Source organism: Pteropus vampyrus, unplaced genomic scaffold (genome assembly GCF_000151845.1).
Source record: "Pteropus vampyrus isolate Shadow unplaced genomic scaffold, Pvam_2.0 Scaffold233, whole genome shotgun sequence".
NCBI classification, from domain to species: Eukaryota; Metazoa; Chordata; class Mammalia; order Chiroptera; family Pteropodidae; genus Pteropus; species Pteropus vampyrus.
The window spans coordinates 501,927-529,581 of NW_011889014.1; the positions used below are offsets into that span (position 1 = coordinate 501,927).

At 36.5% G+C, this 27,655-nt stretch overlaps 1 protein-coding gene across 5 annotated transcripts in view; it reads left to right on the plus strand.

Moving 5' to 3' along the window:
• SYNJ1 (synaptojanin 1) overlaps positions 1-27,655 on the plus strand; it is an 86,173-nt gene that overhangs the window by 55,256 nt on the left and 3,262 nt on the right. The window contains exons 15-29 of one of the 5 annotated variants that reach the window (XM_023519725.1): positions 1,434-1,574; positions 1,871-2,063; positions 2,333-2,491; positions 3,395-3,551; positions 4,167-4,284; positions 4,381-4,596; positions 6,837-6,915; positions 10,669-10,831; positions 14,523-14,732; positions 15,429-15,584; positions 19,106-19,144; positions 19,276-19,346; positions 20,928-21,036; positions 21,155-21,372; positions 25,474-25,497. In XM_023519725.1, the coding sequence (XP_023375493.1) occupies positions 1,434-1,574; positions 1,871-2,063; positions 2,333-2,491; positions 3,395-3,551; positions 4,167-4,284; positions 4,381-4,596; positions 6,837-6,915; positions 10,669-10,831; positions 14,523-14,732; positions 15,429-15,584; positions 19,106-19,144; positions 19,276-19,346; positions 20,928-21,036; positions 21,155-21,372; positions 25,474-25,494 (2,050 nt within the window). In that variant the 3' untranslated portion in view covers positions 25,495-25,497. The remainder of the gene's footprint in view (positions 1-1,433; positions 1,575-1,870; positions 2,064-2,332; positions 2,492-3,394; positions 3,552-4,166; positions 4,285-4,380; positions 4,597-6,836; positions 6,916-10,668; positions 10,832-14,522; positions 14,733-15,428; positions 15,585-19,105; positions 19,145-19,275; positions 19,347-20,927; positions 21,037-21,154; positions 21,373-25,473; positions 25,498-27,655) is intronic. The other 4 variants (XM_023519722.1, XM_011373841.2, XM_023519723.1 and 1 more) reach the window with 4 other exon arrangements.

Consider the following 27,655-nt stretch of genomic DNA (forward strand, 5'->3'; position numbering starts at 1 on the left):
TTCGTGTGTTCCATTGGAGGTTCTTGAGCACAAACTTATTACTCTGAAAATTTATAGAGTTAATAAGCATTTTTGTATAAACTGTTTCAGACTAAATGAATAGTTAAAAGTTCTTTATTGAAGAACTCTTAACTTATTACAAATGCCTATAGAATGCTGAAATTACAAAATCAACATTTGCAACTCTTAATGAAATAATGGATTTAGGCAATGATAATCAATGGATGCTAAAACCTTAGAAGAAATACTAAAAGGGGAACTTTTATTGTAAAGAGTTAATTATATTGTCACTGTCTGAACAGCTGATCAGGTGTTACATCACAGAGATTATGCATTTCCCACTGTGATGGAAGGGTGACTGCACCACCCATGAGGTTATTTTTGCCAAGACAAATAAATAAAATTGAATGTGTTTCTTAAGCTTCCACATTTACCAGTTTAAAACAAATGCGAGAGATAGATTTGTTATGCTTAACAAATGTTAAGATGCCATGAAGACATATCAGCCAAATCCAGAGTGTTGAATATTTTACAGACAAATGGCTCAGCTTCTTAAAAAAAAATAATAAATGGCATTAAAAAGGGAGTAGGGACAGTTGAAGACAAAGATTAAGAGAGATTCAAGAGACATAACAAGCAAATGCAACATGGGGGCCTTGTTTGGACCCTGTTTTAAAGGAACTGTAAAACGACATAATTTAGATAATCGGGGAAATTTCAATATGAGCTGAGTATTAGATTATAGTAAAGAATTGTTAATATTTAAGTGCGAGAATGGCATTGTGATTATGTAAAAATAAGAATGCCCTTTTGCATTAGAGCTACATACGAAAGTATAAGTTCAATGGCATGCATCTTAGATTTGGTTTAAAATTTTTCAAATGTATCCTCCTCTCCCCACTAAAAAGTGAGAGGAGATGGACAGAAAAAGATTGGCAAGTGTTGAAGCTGGGTAATAGGTATATGGTGGTTTATTTTATGATGATCTCTTTTCTGTGTATATTTAAATTTTTCTATAATAAGTTTTTTAAGAGATATTATAATCCAGAAAAAATAAGAAAAGGGAGAAGTATATCTGGGAGCTTGTACTTCACTATTATCCTAATGAATACTTAAGGAAAAAGTAAAGTGTGCAGCTTGAGATTACTCATGTGGTGAGTACTCATTTAAAAGTAAGTGAGTTTAAATTTCTTTGTAAAGGCATAGTAGGTTAGATTTAATGTGGAGTTCTTTTGGCTAAATTTGGGTTTCTTTTTTAAAGGAAACAAAAAAAACTCCAGCATACAAAAAGATTTCCCTGTTGGTAGGGATTTCATGATTATCGGTAGTCTTATTAAATTTGGGTATATAAAGGTATGATTGACAGCTGTCAAAAAAATAGGCTATATTGTCAATATCTTTTTAAAGATTCCCTTTTTGATACGTTCTGGTAGCACAACGAATCAGAAGCTCTGGGCCGTGGAACTTCAGAAGACCATATCCAGGGACAATAAGTACGTGCTGCTGGCTTCTGAGCAGTTGGTGGGCGTGTGCCTGTTTGTCTTCATCAGGCCACAGCATGCGCCTTTCATCAGGTCAGTGCACAACGCACTCCTCGCTCCTCGGGCTACTTCTGACCATCAATGACAAGGAAAAGGCCCACAGTATTCGTTGCGTCAGAGAAACATTTATTCATGGTTCTTGTTTTTAAATATGTTTTTGATTAAAGAGTCACTAATAGAAATTGTGAAAATAGCACAATTTCACAACCTATCCCTCAAATTGTCACATTAGACATAGTTATATAATTATGTAATATGCATTCCTAATTTCTTATGCTTAGGGAACTATTGACATTTCAGACTTTTGATATAGAGTTCATTGTTTAAAGGGATGTCGCGGTCGATACCGTGAAGACCGGAATGGGAGGAGCGACTGGGAATAAGGGAGCCGTTGCGATACGGATGTTATTCCACACAACAAGCCTTTGCTTCGTCTGCAGCCACTTTGCTGCAGGGCAATCACAGGTCAAAGAAAGAAACGAAGATTTTGTAGAAATAGTACGAAAACTGAGTTTTCCTATGGTAAGCTCCTGCTGCTTATTCTTGAAGGTGACGCTTTGAAAAATATTTTAATTTAGCCCAAATTCTACATCAGTTTTTGAAAATTGAAGATAGTTCAGAGAAATATCAACAGTGTTGACCTAAGTAGATATTTCATGTGTTATTAGCAGTGGGTTAAATAAATAGGGCATGACCAGGGGGAGGCAAGCATATCTGAGGCAAAGAAATGGTTGTAGAAGATTTTTTCAGTTGATTGTTTTGAATTTAAAATTCCACCTCCTTGCTTCCAGGGGAGGATGCTCTTTTCCCATGACTACGTATTTTGGTGTGGTGATTTCAACTATCGAATTGATCTCCCTAATGAGGAAGTTAAAGAGCTCATAAGACAGCAAAACTGGGATTCCCTCATAGCAGGAGATCAACTTATCAACCAGAAAAATGCTGGACAGGTATCTACATACTTAAGAAGATACGGCATCGAGAAGGGGGGAATGTTGGTTATGAAACATGCTTTCTTAATCATAGTGTTGCTTTTTTAATATAATCTCATAGAATTTTTTTACTTAATATTTATCTATAGTTTAACAGATATAGAACTACCCTTCCTTAAAAAAAAAAAAAAAAAAAGAAAGGAAAGCCCATATTAATTCCTAGGAACAAAAATATATTACATTTCATTAAGATTCACTTTCAAGTAGAAGAATATACTTTTTAAAAATTCTCTCTGTAGTAGTGAATTTAGATCTTAGTCTTCAGGGCTGCTGTGTTTTGACTTTAAGATCTTGTGGCAATATGCTTTATTTTTCCTTTTCTCCTTTCTCATATCATCTACCTTTTTGAAACTTATTTCCTAAAACTTTGACCACAAAATTTTGGAAGAATTTATTTTAAAACAATTTTTTCAAAGTAGAGACGATTGGGGCCACTTGACATGGTGCCTTCCTGGTCATCAGACTTACATTCTAACACTTTGGGCACCACTTAACCATTTTAGGCCCCACGTTCTCATTTGAGAATAAGGCATCAGTCTGGATGATTTACAAAATCTTTCACAGTTCTGTCCTGACAGCTCACACATCTAGTGGAATTCTCTCATTCACATTTCTTTGTACTTTGTTGAATCGAAGGTTGAACAAGTGACGTGAAAAAGGCCATGTCTTAGGTTATTTTTTTCTTCAGCTTTTTTCCATTCAGTGTTTGAAATGTTTCTCAGATGCACACAAATTTCATGTGAGAGTCCCCAGCACGTAAAAGACATTTAATGAACGCTGCCCTCAGTGAAGAGAACTTTTTTACTTTTCAAGTAACTTACTTCATATATAACTAACTTATTTTGTATATGTTTATTGTAGATTTTTAGAGGATTTTTAGAAGGAAAAGTAACCTTCGCTCCGACATATAAATATGATTTGTTTTCTGAAGACTATGACACCAGTGAAAAGTGCCGCACGCCTGCGTGGACGGACCGCGTCCTCTGGAGAAGAAGGAAGTGGCCTTTTGACAGATCAGGTGAGAAGTGGACTTTTTCATTTCAATGAGTTGGTGCAGATTTTATGAGGACAAGGGAATGATATAAATATCAAGGGAGGAGGGCTATTTTTTTTTTCAACAAAGGTTATCTTGAATTGAATAAATAAAATTTAAATATAAAACAGATTGTAAAAATATTCTCAGACTTCCTTATAATTACTTAATTATTCAGTCTATTTTCTTTCAGTGACATAATTTCATATAAAGAGAAGCAAGGAAACATTTTAATAAATTTTTTATGAAATTTTCAGTTGAGTGCTAGTTAAGGTTTTTAACGTGAATAACTAAAGTGGTTTACAAATATTATGAGCTGCTACTTGTCTGTTGAATTATTTATGAAAGACAGTTTGGTCTCAGACCTTTAAGTAACCTCAGAAATTAAGCCTCATCTTAATTTTTACTAAGTAAAGCGTAAAACAATAACTTCACCAAAAAAAACTTTTCTAACTTAAAGGTGTCTAGACCTCCTGCCTATTAACAAGTGTATCTGGCATCTCAGCCTCAGGCAACTGAAGCTCGTGAAGCAAGAAGATAGCTCCTCGCCCACCTCTGTCACGCTCATGTGGCTTCTCTTGCATTTTATTTTCACTGCAGCTGAAGATTTAGATCTTCTAAATGCTAGTTTTCAAGATGGAAGCAAAATCCTCTACACGTGGACTCCTGGTACTTTGCTGCATTATGGAAGAGCCGAGCTGAAGACTTCTGACCATAGGTTTCCGCAGTCTCAGTATTTCTAATGATGCTTGAAATTTATTTTGAAATATGTCTTAAACATTTCTAACACGTCTGTCTTCCTTTATGCCTTAAGGCCTGTTGTTGCCCTGATTGATATAGATATATTTGAAGTTGAAGCCGAAGAGAGGCAAAACATTTATAAAGAAGTAATTGCAGTTCAGGGTCCACCAGACGGTACAGTATTGGTCTCGATCAGAGGTTCTGTACCAGAAAATAATTTCTTTGATGATACTTTGATTGATGAGCTTCTGCAGCAGTTTACAAATTTTGGTGAAGTTATTCTCATAAGGTGAGTAAAATATTTTGTTCATGATTCATAAATAACATTTTCTATATTGGAAATTACCTTAGTGTTTGAATAGTACGTGAATATTTTTATTTCCAAACTATAGGAAAATCATACTATAGAAATGTTATTCAAAGAGCTTATAGGTTTTAAAACTAAATTCTCTACTTAGAAAATTTAAAGTTGAGTAGGGAACCTTTTATGAACCATTGATGACAGAAACGTGCCACTTTTAGGTGTGATCTCTTGAGTCCTATGTGATGACATATAAGCCCTGTGGCAAAGTGAGAATGTGATTGCTATTTTAGTTTTTAAGGAGAGGTAAGAGTAAAGTGGAGTGATTTTTTTTTTCCATCCTCAGTTTAAGAAATATGATGAAATTTTAACTCATTTATTTCCAGCTAACATCACTGGCAGATGAACACTCAGAAGTCATCCATTCTGGTCTTGGTTTCAATTATTGACTTAACCATCTGCTTTTTGCAGAACCAGATGCCTCTTCCGTTGTTTGAAAAAAATGTTCTCTTCCAAGTATACAGCAATTTTGAGAGATTGAATAACATATATGTGTTTGAGTTCTATAGGGCAGAGGTATTATTAAATTTCTTTGTGTGCTGTTCATCTGCTTATTTAGGTATGTTTTATAGATCTTTGGTGGGCAAATCTCTATACTAGGTGCTGTGTGGAAGGGCAGAGAAATTGAAGACTCAATCCCTGTTTGTAATCTTGCTGGGAAGATCAGCATGTATGTAATGGATTCTAAACATACTAGAAGCCAGGATGAAGATGGTATGATTTCATGTACCGTGAGAAGCAGGCCTCTGAAACCTGGAGTCCTTTCAGAGAGTAAATGAGCAAATTGAAAAGAAATTTTATTTACACTTCCCACAAATCTTTTGACAAAGATCTGTCCTAAAGCTTTAAAATAAAATGAAAAATTTCTAAAAATCTTAAGGCTTTAGGAAGCACATAGTGCCATCTTCAAGTTTACAGCTGACAGTAAGCTTTGCCAAGTACAGAAATGCCAAACCACCAGGAGCATCATGTGGACTGTGTGAGTGGGCAGCAAAGTAGCAGATAAATGTTCTTATGAGCAAATGTAAACTATTGCCCTGGGCTAGAATCCAAGTGTATATAAGAGATGGAAGCCTATGATACAGGAAAAGGACCTTTCTGTCTTTATAACTCAGTCTCTAAAGAACCTGGGGTGTTAAATTGGAGCCAGTAACTTTCCCTCAAATGCTGTCACCATTGGAAATTGTATTGGTAACAAAACGAGGCATAACTCAAGCATTATAGGGTAATGGGCTGCCTCCACACCTAGGATATCCTGGTTGTTGCACCTTCAGACGAACGAGTTAGAATAAGAAAAGCAGAGGATGAAAGTAAACGAGCAAAAGCTTTCACTGATGATCACCTTTTGGTCTAGAATAAGACAACCATTAAAGGAGTGACTGAAGTCTGTAAATCCCCTTATATTATAAATAAGAGGCCCCCTGGAATGTAGATGGGGCAAATTTAGATGCATGTAGATGCTTATATTAATTGGGGAGAAAACTCTAGAAGCTTTTACCCTAGTAAGTAAAAACAGAGAAAATACAGCTTCTAAAAAGACCTACATAAATCCATGGATATTGGAACCAGAATCTCTTGTTAAAGTTAGAAATGTGTAAGGGGCACATTGCCAATTAAGAGTAGGACCAAGAAATTCACTCTGCCTGCCCTGGGACCCCAAATGCTTTGGCACCACTAGGGTCAGGGGACTAGTGCAGTACAAGTGCAACCTTACAATAGGGGTTAGGACCTTCGGAGGAGGGATAGTCTCCATTGCCAACAATTTTAAAAAGATACCCCCTGTAGGTTCAGGAGGCTTGGATTCTAGGTCACTTTGAACAAGCCATTTTGCCTCTGGCCCTTTCGTCTCTTGTCAATGAAATGAAAGCTTGGATTTGCAGGAATCATAACTGGAGATCCACAGGCCCATTTCTCCGGGCAGATGATTTTATGAGCATAGTATTTGAGACATTTAAATGTGAATGCTTAGGGGGAAGAGTGCCCCCTCCAGGTCAGCATGGGCCCTACTGCTCTCCCTCTTGTCTTTTTACTTCCTGGTCTCTGTAGGCCCTTATTAATCAATAACCATTAGACTAGTTGTTGGGCTAGTTACGGCTAAGGTGTTAATTATGATTTTTTTATTGTTTGTTTTTCTGTTTTTTTATTGTTTGTTTTTCTCTTTCTTGAAGATTTGTAGAAGATAAAATGTGGGTTACATTTTTGGAGGGAAGTTCTGCCTTGAGTGTTCTAAGCCTAAATGGTAAAGAGGTAAGGTAGCATTTGTTGATTCTAAACCATTCTGTAATTAAGTGTCAAAAGAGTATATTTTTATAGACATGCAGCAAAGTCATCTAAATGTATTTTCAATTCAATAGGATAAAAGATTTTATGATGTGCTTTAATTCTTATTATTTAGACTAGATTTCTGACTGATTCAGGCTTATTTTGGCTCCTCCCTAGAGATATTAACCATTGACATAGACCAAGAAGAAAACATGTTTACCACCTCATTTGATTTTAATTATATTTTTATATAAAGACTTTCAAATTTTTAATTGGGATAGATATTCTTCTGCCTCATCTATGTAGTAAAGATTTCTATCAAATGGAGAAAATCTTTATTTATAAGAAAACCAGGAAGAAAGGTGTATATTATCCCTAGAACCTGTTTAATTGGCTTGAATAGTGGTACCCAGGTACCTTTTTCATAGGCAAAATAATTCCCATAGAGAATATAGTCAGTAATATTGTAATAACTGTGTGTGGTGTCAGGTGGGAACTAGACTTATTAGGGTGATCACTTTGTAAGTTATATAAATGTCTGATCACTATGTCACGCACCTGAAACTAATATAATATTGTATGTCAACTGTTACTGAAAAATAAAAATATAATAATTCCCATAGGTAACAAATCCATCTCATTGAAGCATTTTAGAAATTTTTAATTAGTGGAGATATTCCTAATCTGTGATTGAAATGTCATTGATGGGGGTATATATCAATGGCCTGGAGTAGTTTTACTTTTATAAAAGTCTGGGTCTATCAACTTTTTCTGAATGTTTTTGGACAAATCCTAAATTTCTAACTATGTGGTCACTAGATAAGATGGACTAAAATCCAGGCCAAATTTCTCCCACAGTGGGCAACTCCATAAGGGTTTCCTCCCTGAGCTTCCTCTTCTGTTACATTACTTCCACTTCCTTGGAAAAAAAATGTCCACACATATATTGCTTTCGAAATAGGTTTTGTAGGGTCTTGGTTGTTTGTTTTACCTGAATGTGGTAGTAATACACTTATGCCAAAGTAAATCAAGAAATACAGAAAAGTATAAAGTAAGAAATAATAAAGACCACTTGTGATTCTACCATTATGAATTAATTTTTCTTAACCTTCACATATCCATGTATATATATTAAAACAAATGAGATTATATATACATATATTAATAGAAATGAGATATACATATATGTACATACATACGTGCATATACACAAATGGGGTCATTTCTCATTACCTCTGTCCTTGAGACTTCAGTATGGACATCTTCCTGTATAACAAACATGTAATTTTTAATGGCTGCATTAATTATGTTATTTGGATAAATATGTAAATTTATTTAACCAAACTCCTATTAATAGACATCTAGATTCTTTCCAACTTTTAATTATTAAACTCAACATCCCAGGGAACCCTTGTGTACACTATAACTTGTGAGCTTATCCTATTGTTCCTTAAGATAAATTTCTATATGTAAATTTGCTATGTCAAAGAATATAGGCATATCAAAATTTGATACTTATTGCCTAATTGCTCTTTAGGAAGAATGTGTCTGGTTTTATTATGATTACTTAATATCTACCATCCTAATTAATATTGGATATTTTTTAACTTTGAAAGTCTGAAAAATTGGAAGTAGTATGTCATTTCTACGTTAAGATTTTGATTGCTAGTTTTTAAAATTTATTGGCATTGTACTTCTGTGATGAGCTGTTTATGTCCTTAGCCCATTTTTTCCACTGGGGTATTCATTCATCTTTTGAAGCTCCCTTGGTGCTGGAGATGATAATCCTTTTTCATATATGCTGCAGACTTTCTTCCCAGTTTGTCTTGTGACTTTGTTGTGTCTTCACCTTGTGGAAATGATTGATTTTTAAATATAATTCTAGCTTTTGTCTCTTACAAAGCCCTTCGTCATCCCTTGATGATACAGATATTTATTTAAGAGCAGCTCTTAATTTGGCATTTTTGCGAGCTCTTTTTTTCTTTCTGGTTCTTTTCTTTTCTTGCCGTTTCTTTTCTTTTCTTTCCCTGATAATTTAATCGATCGTGTTTTGTTTCCCTCTTTACAACTCTGTCCCTCACCCTCAAGTCTAGTCACCTATGTCATGCTCATAGACAGCACCCATCCTTAGCTCCCTTAAAAGATTCTCAGAATTCTGTAAAATTATGTTTGTGGAAAATGTATAATAACTTTTAATTTCTCATTTTGAAAGTTAGATACTTTTTAAACCTCCATTCTGTTGCCTTTGTTAGTACTATGATTGCTGCTTGCAACCTTCCAGGATGCGTGTGAGTCCCTAAGAGCTCTGCCATTTCAGGGGACAATCTGTGAGAAGTCTATCCTATGCAGGGCAGACCTAAAGGGTGACCTTGACTATTTTCTCTTCTGTCATCTAAATTTCTTTTTTTTTTTTTTTCACTTGGCTTTGATCTCTGCCAAGTGGATATTCCTCAGGAAGTGCATCTTAAATGGCTGTTACTGTGATTGAAGCTTAAGAACACTTGTTAGTAGTCTTCAGTGAATACATAAAGAATATTTAAAAAGTAACAAATGACCTAAAAATCTGTTGCCAAGTTCTGAAATTGAATTGACTTGGTCTGATAAGCCAGTAAAGGATTATTTGTTCTTTGGACGCTGACTTAAAAGCTCAGTATAGATGCTAAATTAGTATTAAACATGGCTGTGCCATGCAGGGCAAGAGCTTTCACTTTCTGCATCCTGTGCCTTCAAGGAATCTTAATGTCAACAGCACTTGGAGCCAAGGAAGATCTATAACCACAAAGGTAGCAGCTGTCATCACAGCATGTTGGTCACAGCTACACAGTTCATTTGGAAACACTGGAAAAGTTTGCATATTGTATATACTCCAGAAACTCCTCAAAGGAATTTAAACTGTGTAGGAGAAAGCTTACATTTTAGAAAGAAAAGTTGTGTTATGGGTATGTTTTGTAAATGAGACTGTCTTTCTAGTGTCCAATCTATTTGGATCTACTTTGACTAAGGAGTCTATCTGCAAGGTTTTTTAAAAGTATTTTTTAAATACATCAATAGAACAGTATAACTTGATTTAATGTGTTCGTTGTTTTAGATTATACTTTTGCCTAAAAGCACTCATATTTATAGAAAAGGCAAAGTGCCTTTTCACAGATAACAGCCATTCTGTTTTCAGAATGATTAACATTTGTCAAAGATTTTAAATATTCTTAACTTGTCTCAATATTCTTCTGATATTTGAAATGCTGAAACTACTTTGACAGGATAGCAGTTTTCCAGACCATTATGCCAAGCTGAGAAGGTCCAAATGAACAGGAAAATATCTTAAAGGTTTTCTACTGTCTCTTCCGTAGTTATTTCATATAGGAACAATGGTTTAATCCATGGATCCAAATCAAAGGAAGTATAGAATTATGTAGCAAAGGTGTCAGTGAATTTACATCTGGTTAGGGAAAGAAATTGGCTGCAGCAAAATAAACTTGAAACTGTGTGCATCCTAGAAGACTTTTGATTTGGCAACACAAGCTTTTAAAGGGAGAATTGGGAACATTTAAACGAGTTAAAAATTTAGTATATATGAAACAGTTATGTTGAATCGAGTCCAGCTAAATTAAGCCTAAATTACTAGCTAAATCTAGCTAAATTACTGTTGCGTAGTATAACTAAGGCATTCATCACTTTATTCCAATAAAGTCAATTTTCATGCTAATACATTTTTATTTTATATCTCTTTTACTCAACTAGTTATTGGGTCGGACTATAACTATTACTTTAAAAAGTCCAGACTGGATCAAACATTTGGAAGAAGAAATGAGTTTAGAGAAAATTAGTGTTCCGTTGCCATCGTCAACAAGCTCTACCCTGCTCGGTGAAGATGCAGAGGTCACGGCAGATTTCGATATGGAAGGTTTGTTTTTTGAACACATTTTATTTCTGTGCTTCTAGATAAATTTCCTTCTCATCAGTAAAGCCTTAGTCTCCAAGCTTATCCTTCTCTTTCTTCTTGTAACACATTAGCAGTATTAGATTTTGTTTTGCGTTATATTACGTTTATTTTGCTGGTGCCTGGACTTCAAATGTATTTGCCATTCTTCCATTCAAAGGTTAAGAGCTTTATAAATGTTAGTTTATGTCCTCGTGTGATAGGAACACAAATTAGTAGTTTTGGTACCTGGTATGGTCCCACTAATCGCAGTTAAGGTGGAAAAGTAGAAGTTCAAAGTGGGTATTTTAACAGCAGAAATGAGTTCAAATAATTAAAGTTATTTTAAAAGATTCTCAAAGTGGCTAGGAACACATGCAGTTGAAACTGTACTCATCCATATAAATGTAGCCATTTCAAGTTTAGAATATGGGGACAGGTTATTTGGATATATTAATTTCCTTAAACTTGATTAAGAAATACATTTGCTTTCTAGGCTAGATGCATATTATTGTAGCATATTTTCCATTAAAATTATAAACAAATACCTTTGTTTATAAAATGAGAATACATCATCTTGTGATACCCGATATATCGAGAGAACGAATTTAAGATCTGAACACCTTTCAAGATATCTCCAGTTTTCACACTTCTCTGTTCATTTATTTGCTTAGTACACACAGTTATGTAGTACCTTTCATGGGCCAAGTACATGCTAAGTGCTAGGAATTCAACACATGTCATCCTTGACCTCCCAGAACTCACAGCTTAGTGGGTGTTACACATAAGTAAGCAGGCAGTTATAATCAAGTGACATAAATGCAGTAATGAGCGATGCTGCGGTCATTCATGCGAGAGCCGCCTAACTTGGATTTGGGAAGTTGGGAGAGGTATCCCAGAGGAACTGAAATTTAAACTGAGAATCTGAAGACTGAGTGAGAATTAGATTTAAGAGGGTAGGAAAGGGTGAACCAGGAAGAAGGAATATTTAGGAGCCAAAGGGAAAAACGAGCTAAGTTGATTTTGCAAGTACGCTTGTGAGGGAGGAAGTGGAGAAATAGGAAGACGGGCAGGAGCACGTGTGGGATGGAAGGTCAATCTGTTTTCTTTTTTTTTTTCCTTGGTGTATTTAAAGGGTTTTTTTCCTTTTTATTTTTTTAAATTTAATTTTATTATTAGTTTCAAGCATATAGTACATTGGTTAGATAGTTATGTAGTTTCTAAACAACTGCCCTTTCTCTCCTCTGTCTCTCCACTTAGCCATTACATTAATGTTAATTGCATTCCCTATGCCATGTTCCCCATCCCCGTGACCATCGCTCAGCTACTAATTTGTACTTCTTTAACCCTTCACCCCTCTCTCCCAGCCCCGTCCACCACCCCCCGCCCCCCGGCTGTCAGCAGAAGGTCAGTCTGATTTTGAACATGTTGGATTCGAGGTGTCTGTGGGGTTTCTGGGGCCCAGATGGTGGCTGTGGGTGTGTGGGCCGGGTGCTCTGCAGCAAGCTCTAATGGCCGTTAAAGCTGGGGTTGTTCATTAGCTCGGCCAGAGGGTTATATAGAAACGTGAGTGAACTGGCCTTGGGATTGAATACAGAGAAAAACAGACTTTAGGCCTAGGCTGAAGAAGGCTGCCAGTCAAAGGAAAATGAGAAGAAACAATTTGAAATGTCCAGGAGCCAAGAGAAAACAGCGGCTTAAAATCAAGGAAAGTAATGGTACCCAGAAAGGAGTAGTCAGTGGTGTCTAATGTCACAGAGAGATAGGAGAAATGGGGACTGCAACTTGTCCTTTGGATTAAATAACAGGGACGGAAGCTGTTGGTGACATTCACCAGAGTGATTTCAGTGGGGCGGTGAAGCCAGATGGTGGTAAATTGAGGTGTGGCTGGAAGGTGAGGAAGTGGAGAGTGTCTGTAGACAACTCTTTAAAGAAGAGTGGCTAAGGGCTGGGGGCGGGGAGAAGGGGGCACTTGCTCCTGGAGTTTGGGGGTGCAGGGAGTGTGGTTTTGAAATGGGAGGGGCTTGGGAATGCTTAGTGCTGGCGGAAAGGGCGGTAAAGGGGAAACGACAGACGATATTGGGGAATGGCACAGTGAGGGATAGAGCAGTGTCACTGAGAAAACGGGTGGGCAGGGCCTCATTTGTTCCATCCACAAGTCCGTGAGTGGCAGCCAGGTGATCAGACTCCGGCATGAGCGCGGGTCATTGAGGCGGGGAGTTCCTGTCTCAAGATTCCTCTTTCCTCTGTAGAGTTTAAGGGTTGAAGTTACCTGCAGGAATGGGGCAACCCACAGTTTCAGGAGTGTTGGGAAGGCTCGAGATAAAGCTCCTGAGAAGGAGTCGGGGGAGAGCCAGCCAGAAGACTGTGGAGTCGTCAGGCAGCTTTGGAAGCCCCAGTGAGGCTGAAGACGACACGTTTAATGTGACTGTGGTCATCAGAATCGTGTGGTTTTCTCCAGCAGCAGCGCTCAGCAGCCCAAGTGCAGTCGTGGCGAGATTAACAGTGGAATTGATGCAGGTGTGACGGAAGGCTAGGGCAGCTCAGGGTGGCTGAGGAACCATGGGCTCCGAAGACAGGCGCAGAGAAGCAAAATCGGATAGGGGCCAGAAGACAGGGATCGAGGGCCTGGATCTTGATGAGTCAAAAGAGGGAAGAGTAACAGAGGGAGAGATGGAAAGCCGGAGGTGGTGGTCCACATGAAGGGTTTGGAGTTTGTCAGCTCAGAGGTAGTAGCGCAGTTCTGGGTGTGTGTAGCACAGTTCTTGGGGGGTGGGGTGTGTGTGTGTGTGTGTGTGTGTGTGTGTGTGTGTGTGGTGGAGGAGACTGTCAGTAAGTATAAGACCAAAGTATTTAAGTTGTTGATGACTTATCCACATGGACTTTGATGTCACCCAGAAAGATGTCATCTTGCTCTCTGGTTAGTCCTTGATGAATGGGTTCAAGTGTCCAGAAGGATGGAGGTTGGAGGTTATGGCGGCTGGGGATATGTAGAGAGTGTTCCATAAACCCCTGATGGCATTGTCTCAAAGACATGAGCCTTTTCGTTCGGGGCCAGAAGATTAATGTTCTGGAATTGGAATTAGGTTGCATGAGGGGGCACCCTGGCCTCACTGTCCAATCCCAAGGTAAGGAGAGATGAGATCTGAGGGGAGAAGCAGTGTTCAGTTGAAGCAAAGAAGATATACATCGAGTGGGGAGCACGGGGGGAGGAGCAGTGCGGAGGCTCTCGGGAAGGGCATGCGGCTGCCTGAGAGCCTGTTCACCACAAGGACCAGACCCAAGGTGAGGGCGGAGGATGCGGGGCAGGTCCGCAGAGCAGGTGGGAAGGGTTGGAGGGAGAGCAGTAAACTTTTGAGTCAGCCAGCACTGAGAGACCTGCCCAGTGGAACACAGGGAGCCACTGAGTCAACCCAGCCCCAGGTGGTGTCACCACTGGCATCCTCCTGCTCTGAGATAATAGAATATCTTTAATTACATTTTCTATAAGAACATTTGTACTAATTCTAGTTTTATACATGTAAATTTTGTATATGTGCCTACATGCTTAATCTATGCAATATCGTAATATTAACATGTTTGTTTTGTGTATTTAACCCCTTAAAACCTAGATTGGTGAAAAAAAACTCTGAGGAACTTAAAATGTGGTAACTTGGATAACCCCGCATTTCCTTAGGTGATGTCGATGACTATAGTGCTGAAGTAGAGGAAATTCTCCCTCAGCATCTCCAGCCATCTTCAAGTTCTGGCCTTGGCACTTCCCCAAGCTCTTCACCCCGGACCAGTCCCTGCCAGTCACCTACAATATCAGAGGGTCCTGTACCTTCCCTTCCCATGAGGCCAAGTCGAGCACCATCCCGAACTCCTGGGCACGCACCTTCACAAAGTGTGTATTCTTTTTCTATGTGGTCACGTTTGTCCCTGTCTTATAATTGATGATTTTCTACCTTTTTAGTAGAAATCTGTAACTATTTGGGCTTAGCTATTTATCTGTACGTTACCTATGTGATCATATGAAGCAAGAAGAGACAAAACAAGTTTTTTGAATTGAAATCTTAGTCATTACTTACTTCTCCAAACTTGGAAGATGTGTCTTTGGAAGCTCTTATGTTACACAATTAAGTCACTGCTCCATCCTAATCAACATCTTCAGAAACTACCTTCCATGTCATGAACTTTTCAGGTTTACCCATGCCGCTTTTAGAGGACTGGCTTCATGAAATGATAAACCAAGGTATAGAGAAAAGTAGAGACTCCCTTTTCTTTTTCTTCTCACTGCTGCTCAGCACACTGCAAGTGACTTAAAGAAAACTTTGTGCTGTCTTGACAGGGCCAGTCAGTAAATCACCTTTAGTACCTGGGGCCTAAGTAAGACGTCCACATAGAGCTAGCATCACTTCTTCCAGGTACCAAAGGGTAATTTAATGGCAGAACTGCTTATGTTATTGGTACTAAAACAGTGTGTCGTGATGGTACAGTACAAATTTAGAAAATTAGCAAAATAGAGGATTTATCATACCTCTGTAGGAAGCACCATAACTCTATGTTCACACCTACTTGGAACCTGATCTTTTTACCTAAGATACTTTTCTAGGTTCTCCTATCGACACTCTGCCAGCAACGCAGCCGCAACAGAAAGATTCTCCCCAGACTCTGGAGCCCAAGCGGCCTCCTCCTCCCCGCCCAGGTGCTCCTCCCGCTCGGCCAGCTCCCCCACAAAGACCGCCTCCACCTTCCGGTAACAGACCGCGTTATTTCCATTTCTGCTAGATGTAAAATCCTCCTCCACTCTATTAAAAAAGTTTTGTATGTTTTCTAGATTTTATTATTTTTCTAGATTTTATTATTTTTCTATCATTGTTGCTACTTCCTCAGCTTTTCTCTAAAGAACGTTGTAGGAGAGTCAGAGCAGGCAAAAACGGTGTTTCCCCACTGGATTTCTGTAACGTTTCCATAGCTGCCTTCTTACACGTGTGCAAGAAGTGTTCATTTTGTTTCTGCTAGTTTGACGTAGTTGTACTAATTTCTGTTGAAGTGTAATTAGATCTAAAGAATATACATATACTTATTTAAAGTTTTACATATTTGTTTAAATGTTCTTTTAAAATCAATGTAGTGGTGTTACTTAAATTATTAGCAATATTTACATTAAATAATAGCTTTTTATAATACCAAGTGTCATCCTACATGATACTTGACATCATGAGTACTATAGTAAATCTTTGACATTTCAATTCTTTATTTATGTCATTTCCTTTCTGCTGCGTATTTTCTTATGAACTATAAGGGTCTAGGAGTCCTGCACCTGCTAGAAAAGAATTTGGAGGTAACCGTTTATATTTGTTATGATATATACATCTTGGTTCATTGATGTTTTGGGGTTGGATCCCTATAACTGACAGACATTTTAGGTTTGTTTGATAAAAGTCAAAATGAAGGACATTTTTACTACAAGTTAAAAATAGCTCCAAATTTCCATAATATTCCTGTTAAATAAAAGACTAGAGTTTGATTTTCATTGTGAATAAGATTAATAAAGGCTTCCATTTCCCAGATGGGCATAGTTGAATTACCCATCAAGGCCTCATATACTTTTCCTTAATAAATATAGTCATTTTGGTCACAAAGATTTAATTTCCTCAAATCATATTAATTTCAAAAGGGATTCAGGTACAGTGACCATTTCCCAATTATTTGATTAGTGATGCTCTAGTACATTCCTTTGTCTAGTAGCTTGGCAAATTTAGTGATTAGCAAAATTTCCAAGGAATGCAATTTAAAGTTATAATAATCTGAAATATATCTTTCATTTTACATGGCTTTATCGTAACTTGTCATAAAACTCATGCCTCATTTTTTAAAATATTAGAACAATTTTATTTTTTTCAATAAGGAAATTTTTATTAACAAATGGATCACATTTTGTTTAAAGTGTTATTTGATTTACACAAAAACACACAAAGTTCAGTTGGAGGTTATATTTGACAAGTTTATTTAACCTAATTCTCAAAGGATGAGACAGGTTATCACAGTTCCACAGAAGGGCTTTTACACACCCAGTTTTCATATTAAGGTTCACTTTTCATGTGTAGTTGGTCTCTAGTCTAGCTGATTAATGACATTGCCGACCAATTCACATGTTATTATAGATTGACTTTGCTTGTGTGTAGATTTTAATGACTTTGTATAATAAGGATAGTTTGACGTAGTTGTACTAATTCAGCATTACAGTTTCTGCAAAATACTGCTCAATGATAATTTTTCCATTGACTTACAGAAAGCATTAATTTTTCCTATTTCAAACTCCTACTTTTATTTACATTTTCTTATTAAGTTCTATTTATCTTCTGCTTTAATTAAGAAAACAACCTATAGAAAAAAATTTTAAATGACTTTATGAAAACTTATATCACCAATTTTGTAGCTTATTTAGAAATCTGATTTAGTTTTTTAAAATTGCCTCTTCATGATTTTTTGATAGGCGGTATTTGCAACATATTTTTTTAACCCTACAAACCAATTACTCCTTTAAGGTAGTAAGCGTAAAGAAAGTCATTATGGTATTTTTAGAGCTTTTAAAAAATAATGCAGCAAAACTAACTTCTTAGAGATTAATATAGTCTCATAGAAATTTAAAGTGTTGTTCAAACTATGTTTTTTTTTTTTTCCTTTTTGGCTGTCAAGTATTAGGACGCTTATTTTTGATTTAACTCTAGATACAAGGAATGAGATGATCATAATGCAAAGGCTTTCCTTAAACATATTTTTAAATTCCCTACTGCTAGTAATCTCAGGTAGAAGAAGAAACTGTCATTCCTTTTCTATTCTTCTTTTTGTGGAAAGGGAGGACTCAGATTTGGGCTAGATATCAAAAGTCACTTTATATTGATATTTTTGAAGAACTTTAAAGTAAAAAAGAACCTTTTTGCAACTGTAAGTCTGACGCAGAAATTATCTTGTGTACCTGGCTTTCCTTCTGTGCTGTGGGCCCTGAACAATATACAGCTTCTGTTCTTTCTCTAAAAAGGTGTTGGAGCCCCTCCCAGTCCTGGGGTAGCTAGGCGAGAGATGGAAGGTAACAAGACTTTTGCACCATAGATACGGATCTCTCATTTTATTTCTCAATGTCAGCCCCTTCAGTGTTTAAAGGCATACCAAATCTTTTCTTAGTCCCACTGTAAACGTCCCCTCCCCCTCCTTACGTATACCTTGTAACCTTGTATTTTTTCTCTTTTCATTCTATGTTGTGTATAGTTTCTGATGGATATCCACTTAATTTCCCTGTGATTCTTATGTTGTTTTATGCTCTGTTTTGTTTCACATATACTTAGGATATGAAGTTACTGTACAACATTACTTTAAGTAGAATGCCTTCAAAATCCTTTTCAGAATAAGTCAAATGTTTAGAAATGTACTGTACTAACTCTGAATTTTTAAAAATTAATAATTATAATTAAACTCTATTAATTCAGGTCCAAGAATCATTTGTGAATGATTTCATATTACTTAAATGTTTTTTTATATAGTGATGCTGAACTAAATTTACTTAAAAGACCATTAAGACTGAATGCTATTTATTAAGATTATAGTCATTCAAGGGCTGATATATTTTGCATAACAATTGCGCTTGAATTTCCTTCCAAAAAGAATAAATCTTAGACGCCGCATTTAATAATCCTTCCTGCTCCTTTTGGCGCCAAGAGTAATTTATTTCATTTTACCCTTCCCATACCTTTCTAATGAGTATGAACCATGTTTTAACACTTTCTTCCACAAGGCAGGTACTTAGCAATAAGATATGCCTGCCTTCTACCTTAATCTTAGGGTTTTGTTATAGGAATCCAAAAGATCTCATTGTAAGATTATCCATAATGACATCTACAGCATGAAGCCCTAAAATGGTATTGTTAAGAGCCTCTTGTGTAACTTGAAAAGTGCACCTCTGTCTGTATGCTCAGTTTTCAAGGTTCACAGAAGAGAGCTCTGTTGGGAGTCACCTAAAAGTGACCCTATGAATGAGGTATCAGACTGAGGGCTAAGTTATCTCCCATAAATGTCACTATAAGTATTCTAATTTTTCTCTTTTGGGACATTTCATTCAGGACTGATAATACCCTTCATCATCATCCAAAGCAAAGTACCGTTGTTACCATCTCATGCCCCCATTGCTGCTGTAATGAAACAGAACAGCCAACTACTGTTATGCAATATTGCTTTATTGTTTACTTATGACTCATTTTTTTCCTTCCTGCTTCAAAGCACCCAAAAGCCCTGGAACAACACGGAAAGATAATATAGGTAAAAACACTTGAATTGAGCTACTTAACCTTAAAACTGGACCATGAATAGACACTTGAGATAGAAGTACATGGTTTCTTGTTTATTTTTTTTTTTACACTTGTGTACATTTTGTGATGTCTTTGTTCCAGGACGCAACCAGCCTTCACCTCAAGCAGGACCTGCAGGCCCAGGACCTGCTGGATACGGGGCAGCCAGACCGGTAGGCAGCACTCGGCGTGGGAGCCAGGAGGGCTAAGTTTTAGGTCCCAGTTTGCTACTAGTCACATGTGTTCCCTTGGAGAAATCATGTGACCCATTAAAGCCTCAGTTTCCTTAACTCTAAAATGAGGAAATTGCACTTGATGATCTCCAAGGTACCTTTCATCTCTAACATCACATTAACATACTCTTGAAAATTGGTAAACATACTTCATTTTTTGAATAAAAGTGATCTACTTAAGTAATTATTGTCACTAAATATCTTCGACTCTCTAAGCCATCCTTCAGTAAGGAGAATTTGAAAATTAGAGTTCAGGGCAAAAAACTTCTGAGAGAGTCAGTGTAGGAAAACTGGTTCTAAAAGTATTGAATGTAGGCAAGCAGGTGGTGGTGGTGGGCTTTTCCCTACGTGTGAATCTGTGGTTTTCTGCATATTTATCATACGTTCTTTTATATACATAATTATTCTATTCTTTACCCAAATGAAAAATTTCTCTGGGATATAAGTAATTTAAAAAAAAAAAAAGGAAAAAGAAAAAAAGTGGAAATCAGCGATCAGCCTGGGACTGCCATGAGGCCTCCAGCTGAAGAGTGGGAACTGGAAACTGTTACCAGAACTAGAAATTAAGGTTATAAGACATTAAGAAACTTAACTTCTAATTTCTCATGAGACATTCTCATAAAATTGCTGAGCTAGTAACGTTTTGTCTTTTCTGTTGTAGCTCTCTATTTAACATCCAAACTAACGGTCCTTTCCTAAATGTAATATTACACTAATGTCTGTGGACTATTCCTACAGGTCTCTATTACTCATTCTCCTTTTTGCAAAAAAAGGGGAAATTGCTATTCATTGACTCCACGACCACACACATGCTTTTTAAAATTCTATTTAATACTGTAACAATAGGGAAGAAATGTCAGATTTTATGAGATTACATTCATAACTTTTACTTAAAGTAAGAAGTATCGGGGGTTTAGAGCCTTCAGCAAACATATAAAAATAGAAAATATATTTTTCACCAGTGTGTCTTCCAGTCTGTTTAATGTAGCAGATTGAGTTAGTCATTAGAGAGTTTTTACTTCTGTGTTTTAAAAAAGTCTCAGCGTGTGGTTTTTTGTAAGGCCCTCAGTCACTCAGTGTATGTGTCTCTCCATCTTGTGACCTTATCTGCCATCCTCATCTCCCAACGAGGCATCTTCACCTGTGGCGAAGAACAAAGGTCTTGCAGCCCATCAGACCTGAGCTTTGGATCCTGTGGTCTTGGGAAAATTATATACATTTCTTCATCTTAATTTAAAAGAGATGTTAAAAGAATACTTACCTCTGAGGGATATTTTGAAGATGAAATAGAAATGCCTATGCAGTGCTTAATTAATATAGTGCCTGGCACGTAGTCAACAGTGAAAAATTAAAAGGAAGATTTTAAAACTTATGACCATATGGCTATAAATAGAGAGCAATTAAAATAATAGATGGAACAGTACCAGAGAGGAGATTAAATGAGATGCAAAAGCAATTATTTTCACGTTTTGTCTGTTGAAAATAAGTAAACGTCTCAAACGTTATGCTTCCCATTTGTAGACCATCCCGCCCCGCGCTGGAGTGATCAGCGCCCCGCAGAGCCATGCCCGGGCGTCTGCTGGAAGACTGACTCCTGAAAGCCAAAGCAGACCATCGGAAGTACTGAAAGGTAGACACCGTATTAGAAATATCTGTTAAAAAAGCCCAGGACCTCCTAACATTTTACTAAAGGAAGGATAAAATGTGGTTTTCTAGAAACCATTAACATCCAGAAATGATTTTTTCAGGTTCAGTTCTTCTTCCTGAACCTCTGAAGCCTCAGGCCGCCCTGCCTGTACAGCCTTCTCCGCCCCCACCTGTTCAAAAGATGCAGGAGCCTCTGGTCCCTCTGGCAGCGCCTGTGCCTCAGTCTGCCCTGCAGCCGAACCTGGAAAGCCCCCCGCAGCCCCCACCCCGGAGCAGGTCGTCCCACAGCTTGCCTTCAGAACCTTCAGCACAGCAGCAGGTAGGTTCCACCAGTAAACAAAATGTCATCTTCGATACCTTTGGTAGAGTCTTGGAACATGCTTATTTTAATTATTAGCTTTTGAAAGAAAGAAACAAATATCTGATTCAATTTTCTTTTTCTTTTTGGTGATAATAGCGTCTTGAGATATGACTTCAACAAATGAGTGTCATTTGACACCTCAGACTAAACAGATGACAGATGCATGGTTTGGCAGTTTGAGGGTTTGGCTTTTTTTTTTTTTTTTAAACCTGTTGCTTAGATCAGAGTTTCTCAGAGAGCCAGCCTAAGTTAGGGTCCCTCAGGGAGTTGTCAGGTGGCTCCCAGGTTGTTTTCTCTTCTCTTATTAACTTTTAGAGTGTTTGTGACTTTTTAAAAATGCATAGTTTACTTTGGATAGTAAGTAAATTAGGATGAACAGCAATAGTTTATTTTCGTTATTGCTCACAGCTAATAAAGTAGTTTGGATTTTCACTTCCTGGGAGAGAGGTAATCAGATCAATCCCTGGCCATCAGCCATGTGGTTAATTTCCAGTAAACAGCATAATCCTTTTATTCCTCCTGATGCAGGCATGGTTCTTTCCTGTGGTGGAGCTGGCACTGGGCTCCTCGGATGTCTCAAACGGTTTCCGTCATTATTGGATCAGTTTTGGTGGCTTGGGTGTGCAGCAGTAGGCTTAGTCACCAAAGTAAAAACCATCAAAATAATGTCACTTCATTAGTGTCACGTAGAAAACAGTGCCACTGCCTTAAGTGGGCAGAAATTATAAGATCACACGGACTTTTGTTATGCCAGAGTGATCTCATGTTGAAAAGACTTCTGGTATATATATACAAAGTTATTTTGATACAGGAATAATCATTTAAGTTAAATTGTTTTATTCGGGGGGGGGGGGCTGTTGTTTTACTTAGTTTTTGTTATATACAGTTCAGTAAAATTATTAAAATAAAATTTATATTTAGTAAATTCTTTTGTTGTTACATTTTTTTTTTTATCCTCAAGTTTTAACTTGAAAATGCTATCAAGGCCAAAGAAATGTGTAAAGTTTTAAAAGTATCTTTAAACTTTGGAAAGATCTAGAATACAGAAATATTGCTTAAAGAACAATTAGCAATGGCCCTTAAGCACATTTATAAATAATAGTTTGCATTTATTTTTACAGATATATGAATATGTCCAGCTAGTTCACAGAAGTTAACAGTTTCTTATGCTTCTGCATAGTGAAAAACAGATTATTGAAGTAAATATGATTTTTAAAACAGTAATATTGCTAATAGCACTTACTCAGACTATTGGTCACATATATAAAAGCTGAAGAAGGATGTATAATTGAGAAAAATGTTCTCTTAAGTTAATACCAAAAAGTATTCTACACTTTTTACTTCAGAAAATTGAGGATGCTGAAAATATATAATAATTGTAGAAGTTCTTCAAACACTAAATGTCCACTATTCTTTTCTCTCTGCCAATCTGCTTTTAGTGAGTCATAAATTTCTCATTTTCTTGTAAGGTGTGCTATTGTATTTTTTTAAATGTAATTGGAGGGCAAAAAACTTTCAAAGTAGCCATCCTAGAGCTTTCTATTACTGTTTGAGGACAGAAAGTGAACATCTGTTTCATAGTAAAAGCAAACCTTAATTCCTAAAATTCTCTTAATAGTTTAAGTATTCTTAGACCAATATGAAAGTAGATACAGTACATCAGGTTCCTGAATATTTTATTCAGTGTCGTTTCATTATAATGTTGAATAGATGCCGTAGGAACTTAACTCTCACTTATATCAATTAGCCTACAGTAAAATTAGTTTCATTATACATGGTTTTTTGCTCAAAGTTGAAGAACGTTAAGTGAAGACTTAACCGTACTCTAAAAAACTTCAGAAAGAGCAAAATGTCGAGTAAGATTGCAATTTTCAATAGAAAGTCATCTTATGACATAAAAATACTATAGGATGAATATTCCAGTGACTGCCACATATCATTTTCTTAGGTCATTTTCATTGTTTTGATTTCTCATTTCCAGTGGAATAGGTGTGGTGATTTGGTGGCAGAAAGCACATGCTTTGTATGTGACCTGGTAGATTGAGTTCTCAAATCTTGTATTCAGTTCATAGAAACTACCACAGATGTTTGTTTTAAATGCTAAATATTCTCTTTTGCTTCAGTCATTGATATCAGATTCCTCTGAATATACACAGACACAATTTTCTTTTTGAGGGGGTGAAGATCTTGTTCAGGTGTAGATTGTCTTTGTGAGGGGTCACAAAGTGGTTACAGTTTCCTCTGGGAGGGTACAGTGCTGGGGAGCTGGAAGGAAGGGGAGATGTTTTACTTTTTTGTACCTTTTGGAACCATAAGAATAATGCCTATTTGAAAAATAAGAAACATTTACAATTTTAAAAATCTTCTGTAGTGGCTATAAGTTGAAAAGGATGAGATTTTAAAATATGACATTTGATATTTTAAATAGTCACAAAATAATCTTAGAATTAAACATTAGTAATTTTTACATGTCTTTATTGATTCTGCATCAAATCTATAAGCTAAAACATAAAAACATGTATAACACAGCTTTACTTTTTATTTCTATTTAAATGTTCTTTGACTCTATAAATCAATATAGAAAAAGATTGTTTCAACTCAAATGATTATATAACCTGTTACATATCCTTTAGAAAATGCAAAAATGCCTCACTTACCTGTCCGACTTCCAACATTTTAGTCATCTAATTATCAGCTAAGAACCAGAAGCCAAGAAATCCACCAGAAGGCAAAGTAACAGCCTCACTGCCATACTGTTGACGTAATAGCTGACAGTGAGGGAAGAGACCAAGTAGAGAGAAATCTCAGCATTCCGATCTATTTAGTACCATCTCTGTACATCTTAGCACAAACTCATTCCTCCTCTCCTGTCCCGGGCCAAAACTGAGATGCGTAAGCCTAGGATTGTCGAGAAAGTATTAACTTGCAGGAGTCTCGTGTTTAGTAAACAGGAAACTCTAATAATATATTTTGGAATGGTGTCTCTAACTTGTCAAAATGAGTTTTGGTATTTTAAAATAAGGTAAGCTTTAGAAATTGGGGAAGATTTGCTCAAAACTGTTTCTTAAAAATACTGTGTTAAAACATACCACTGTATCATAGAAAGATTATTATTTCATTTTTAAACAACAAACATAGGGTCCAGTCTCTTACTGCGTTGCACCTTCCAACTAATATGAGGTGAATTCATGGTAGTATCATCCTTTAGAAAGTTTGAGTCATATAGAACAAACCTGGATCCTGACCATTTTGTTAAAATAAGTACTAATTTTCCTTGGCACAGTTATGCCATTTTGTACATCCTCTCTAATGATGATAAACCCAGAGGCAGTCTTAAAACTGTGTCCTGCTCCTCTTGGCTGTCATAACAAAGTACCACAGACCGGGTGGCTTAAACAGTAGAAATTTGTTTTCTCACAGTTTGGAGGCTCGAAGTTCAAGATTAGGATGTCAGCATGGTTGGGTTGTGGTGGCAGCTATGTTCCTGGCTTGCAGAAAGCTGCCTTCTCGCTGTGCGCTCACATGGCCCTTGCTCTGTACTTGCATGAGGAGAGAGAGCAAGCTCGCCCCCGTGTCTTCTCATAAGGGCACTGATTCCATTGTGATGCCCCACCCTCATGACCTCATCTAACCCCGTTACTGCCTGAAGGCCCCATCTTCAAATACCATCACTCTGGGGGTTTCAACATGCGAATCTGGGGGAGATGCAAACATTTCATCCATAACAGGCTGCTTAAAGTATTTTAGAGCTCCGAAAACCTATTTTGATTATTATTTTTGGAATAACAAAACTTTGAACTGGTTAGTAAGCAGCCTCAGACAAAATTAAAAACTTAAGCTCTAATTTAGCAATACACTTTTTATTCAAAATTACAAAAGAAATTAGAATTGTGCCTTGAACTTACGCCATGCCCTGCAAATATCACTGCTCTCGGATTCTGTATATAATAATAATGTAGAACGAAAAGTATTTTGAAGACTGAATTGCTAGGGTTGCTTGTTCGTCTCAGATTGTCCTCCTAACTCTTTCCTTTGATGTCTGTGTTCCCTTTCTTAAAGCAGGAGCAATCATCAGGGTAACAGGTATTGGATTATTTCTCAATCTTATATGTGCTTATCATCTGTCTTATTAGCACATTAGATGTATGAATCTTTTGCTTCATACATCTAAAGTTTCACTCATTTTTAAAACCACCTATTCACATTAATAAATTCTATTATCATATCATAAAACCTGCTTTTTCTTAGCACTTTGGATTTTTAGGAAGCATTTTAGTTATTCTTGCTTTACTATATTTTGCTCTGTTTTTTATGAAAATTAACAAGACTAAAAAGTATAACTTCAATAAGGTAAGCTTTACGTATATGAAAGTCTTATTTGGCAAAACCAAATTGATTCTTGGCATAATTACATAAATACAAAATTCAATTTTTTTTCCTAAGGTTTATTTTGGGAAAAAAATTTTTTTCAAATAATTTTAGTTGCAGGATTCTTCTTGGTAAGGAAGAATTGGTAATTTAGAAAGATGAAAGTTAATATTAGAACAGGATTATTTAATGGTCCTTCCAACACCTTTCTCTGTAAAAATACCACTGTTTTTAATGTAATGATTGGTGGTGTGGCTGTCATTATAATTTTAAGCCTGATTAGGCAAAATGGTCCTACTTCTACCAAATTACCTTTAACTTATTTTGAAAATAAAAAATTTTTTTTAATAGGTGAAAATAAAAATATTTAAACGTATAGCATTTATTTGACAAGGGCCTACTTTTCAAAGCTGTGCAAAGCATAAATTCTCCTTTCCTGTAACATCTGTATTGTGCCTGTGCTGTCTGCCATGGGAGAATTGGGTCCCAAACCCAACCCAGTCCTTCTCTTTTGTTATGTTAATCATAAATAATCCAGACATTATTGGTAAGATAGTTAATTGTAGTTTCGTGATGTTTATAATAAATTTGTCTCTCAAGTAGATTTCCACTTACATGTCTGCTTACCTTTAATATACTTAGAATACTGTTTAGAATCTGTGACATGTTTAACTCTTTAATTTTGGACAAATTATATTTATATTAAGTTTGAAGAAAAATATACATGTTTATTCAATTATGAAGTATGTTATAGGACAATTGAATAAAACGAATCATATACTCGAAAGTTATTCACTTATGAAGTTATCCACTCCATTCCCTTTTGCAAATGAAAGCCTTCCCTATTCTTAAGCACCAAGTTACTGTTTGATAAGATCCATTTACGTTTCATGGGGACTGCTGCTCTTTTTCCAGCATATTTCATGACCATTCAGTTATTTTGCTGTAATAGCTATCTAAATCCATGTTGGGTAGTGCTCCATTTTATTACATTGCAAGTCTTGAGCTTAAATTCTCCCTTTTCTGTTCTTTTCAACCCAAATGTTTATTTTTTTAATTCTTAAATTTGGCATAAATACCCAAGTCATCCACCTGGTCTTAACAATTATGTAGAGGTTTTTAAAGTTAAAATGAAGTGCCTGATGAGCTAATTTGCTCACAGGGCCAGGGTCATAGTTCTGTTTCCCATAAGAGCTATGCCCCTCCCCGACTGGCTTCTCTGTGAACTCAGCACAGGGTGCCAGTTTTTTATAACTAAAGTAATTCGGAACACTATTCCTACCAACAGCAGTTCACAGACACCCCTGTTAGAAAGAAATGGGCACCGCTCTAGGCACAGCTTCATTTTGGTTTTAGAATTAATATATCAAATAGAAAATAGGACTTTTCCTTCCTGGTTTTAAATAATCATTGTGTTTGGTTATTAATAAGCCAATCTGTTTTGGAACGTTTTTACAAGGTGAGGAAAGTTAGTTAAGGAATAGCGGGGCATTGTTCAGAATTTATTCTACAAAGAAGAACTTACGTTAAAGTCAAAGAATGCTTCAAACATTCATTTTTCCAAGTACAAAAGGAAAAGATGCATTGTCTTCGGCTTATGAATAGAAATCTACCAATAAAATTAATTTTCACCCACATAGTTGAATTTCCACAGTAACATTAACTTTAAATGGAACTATTGGAAAGAATAATGAAACCACATCACCATCATAGATGGGTGTTGGAAGTTTATGTAGATTTAGCATAAGTTCTGAATATGGGTTTCTTCAGTTTGTGCTAACATCTGATGGAACCGGGCATGAACAAACTCATTTGCTAATTCTGTACAATTCCATTTGACCATATCAATACTTGCATGAATGAAATGAGCTCT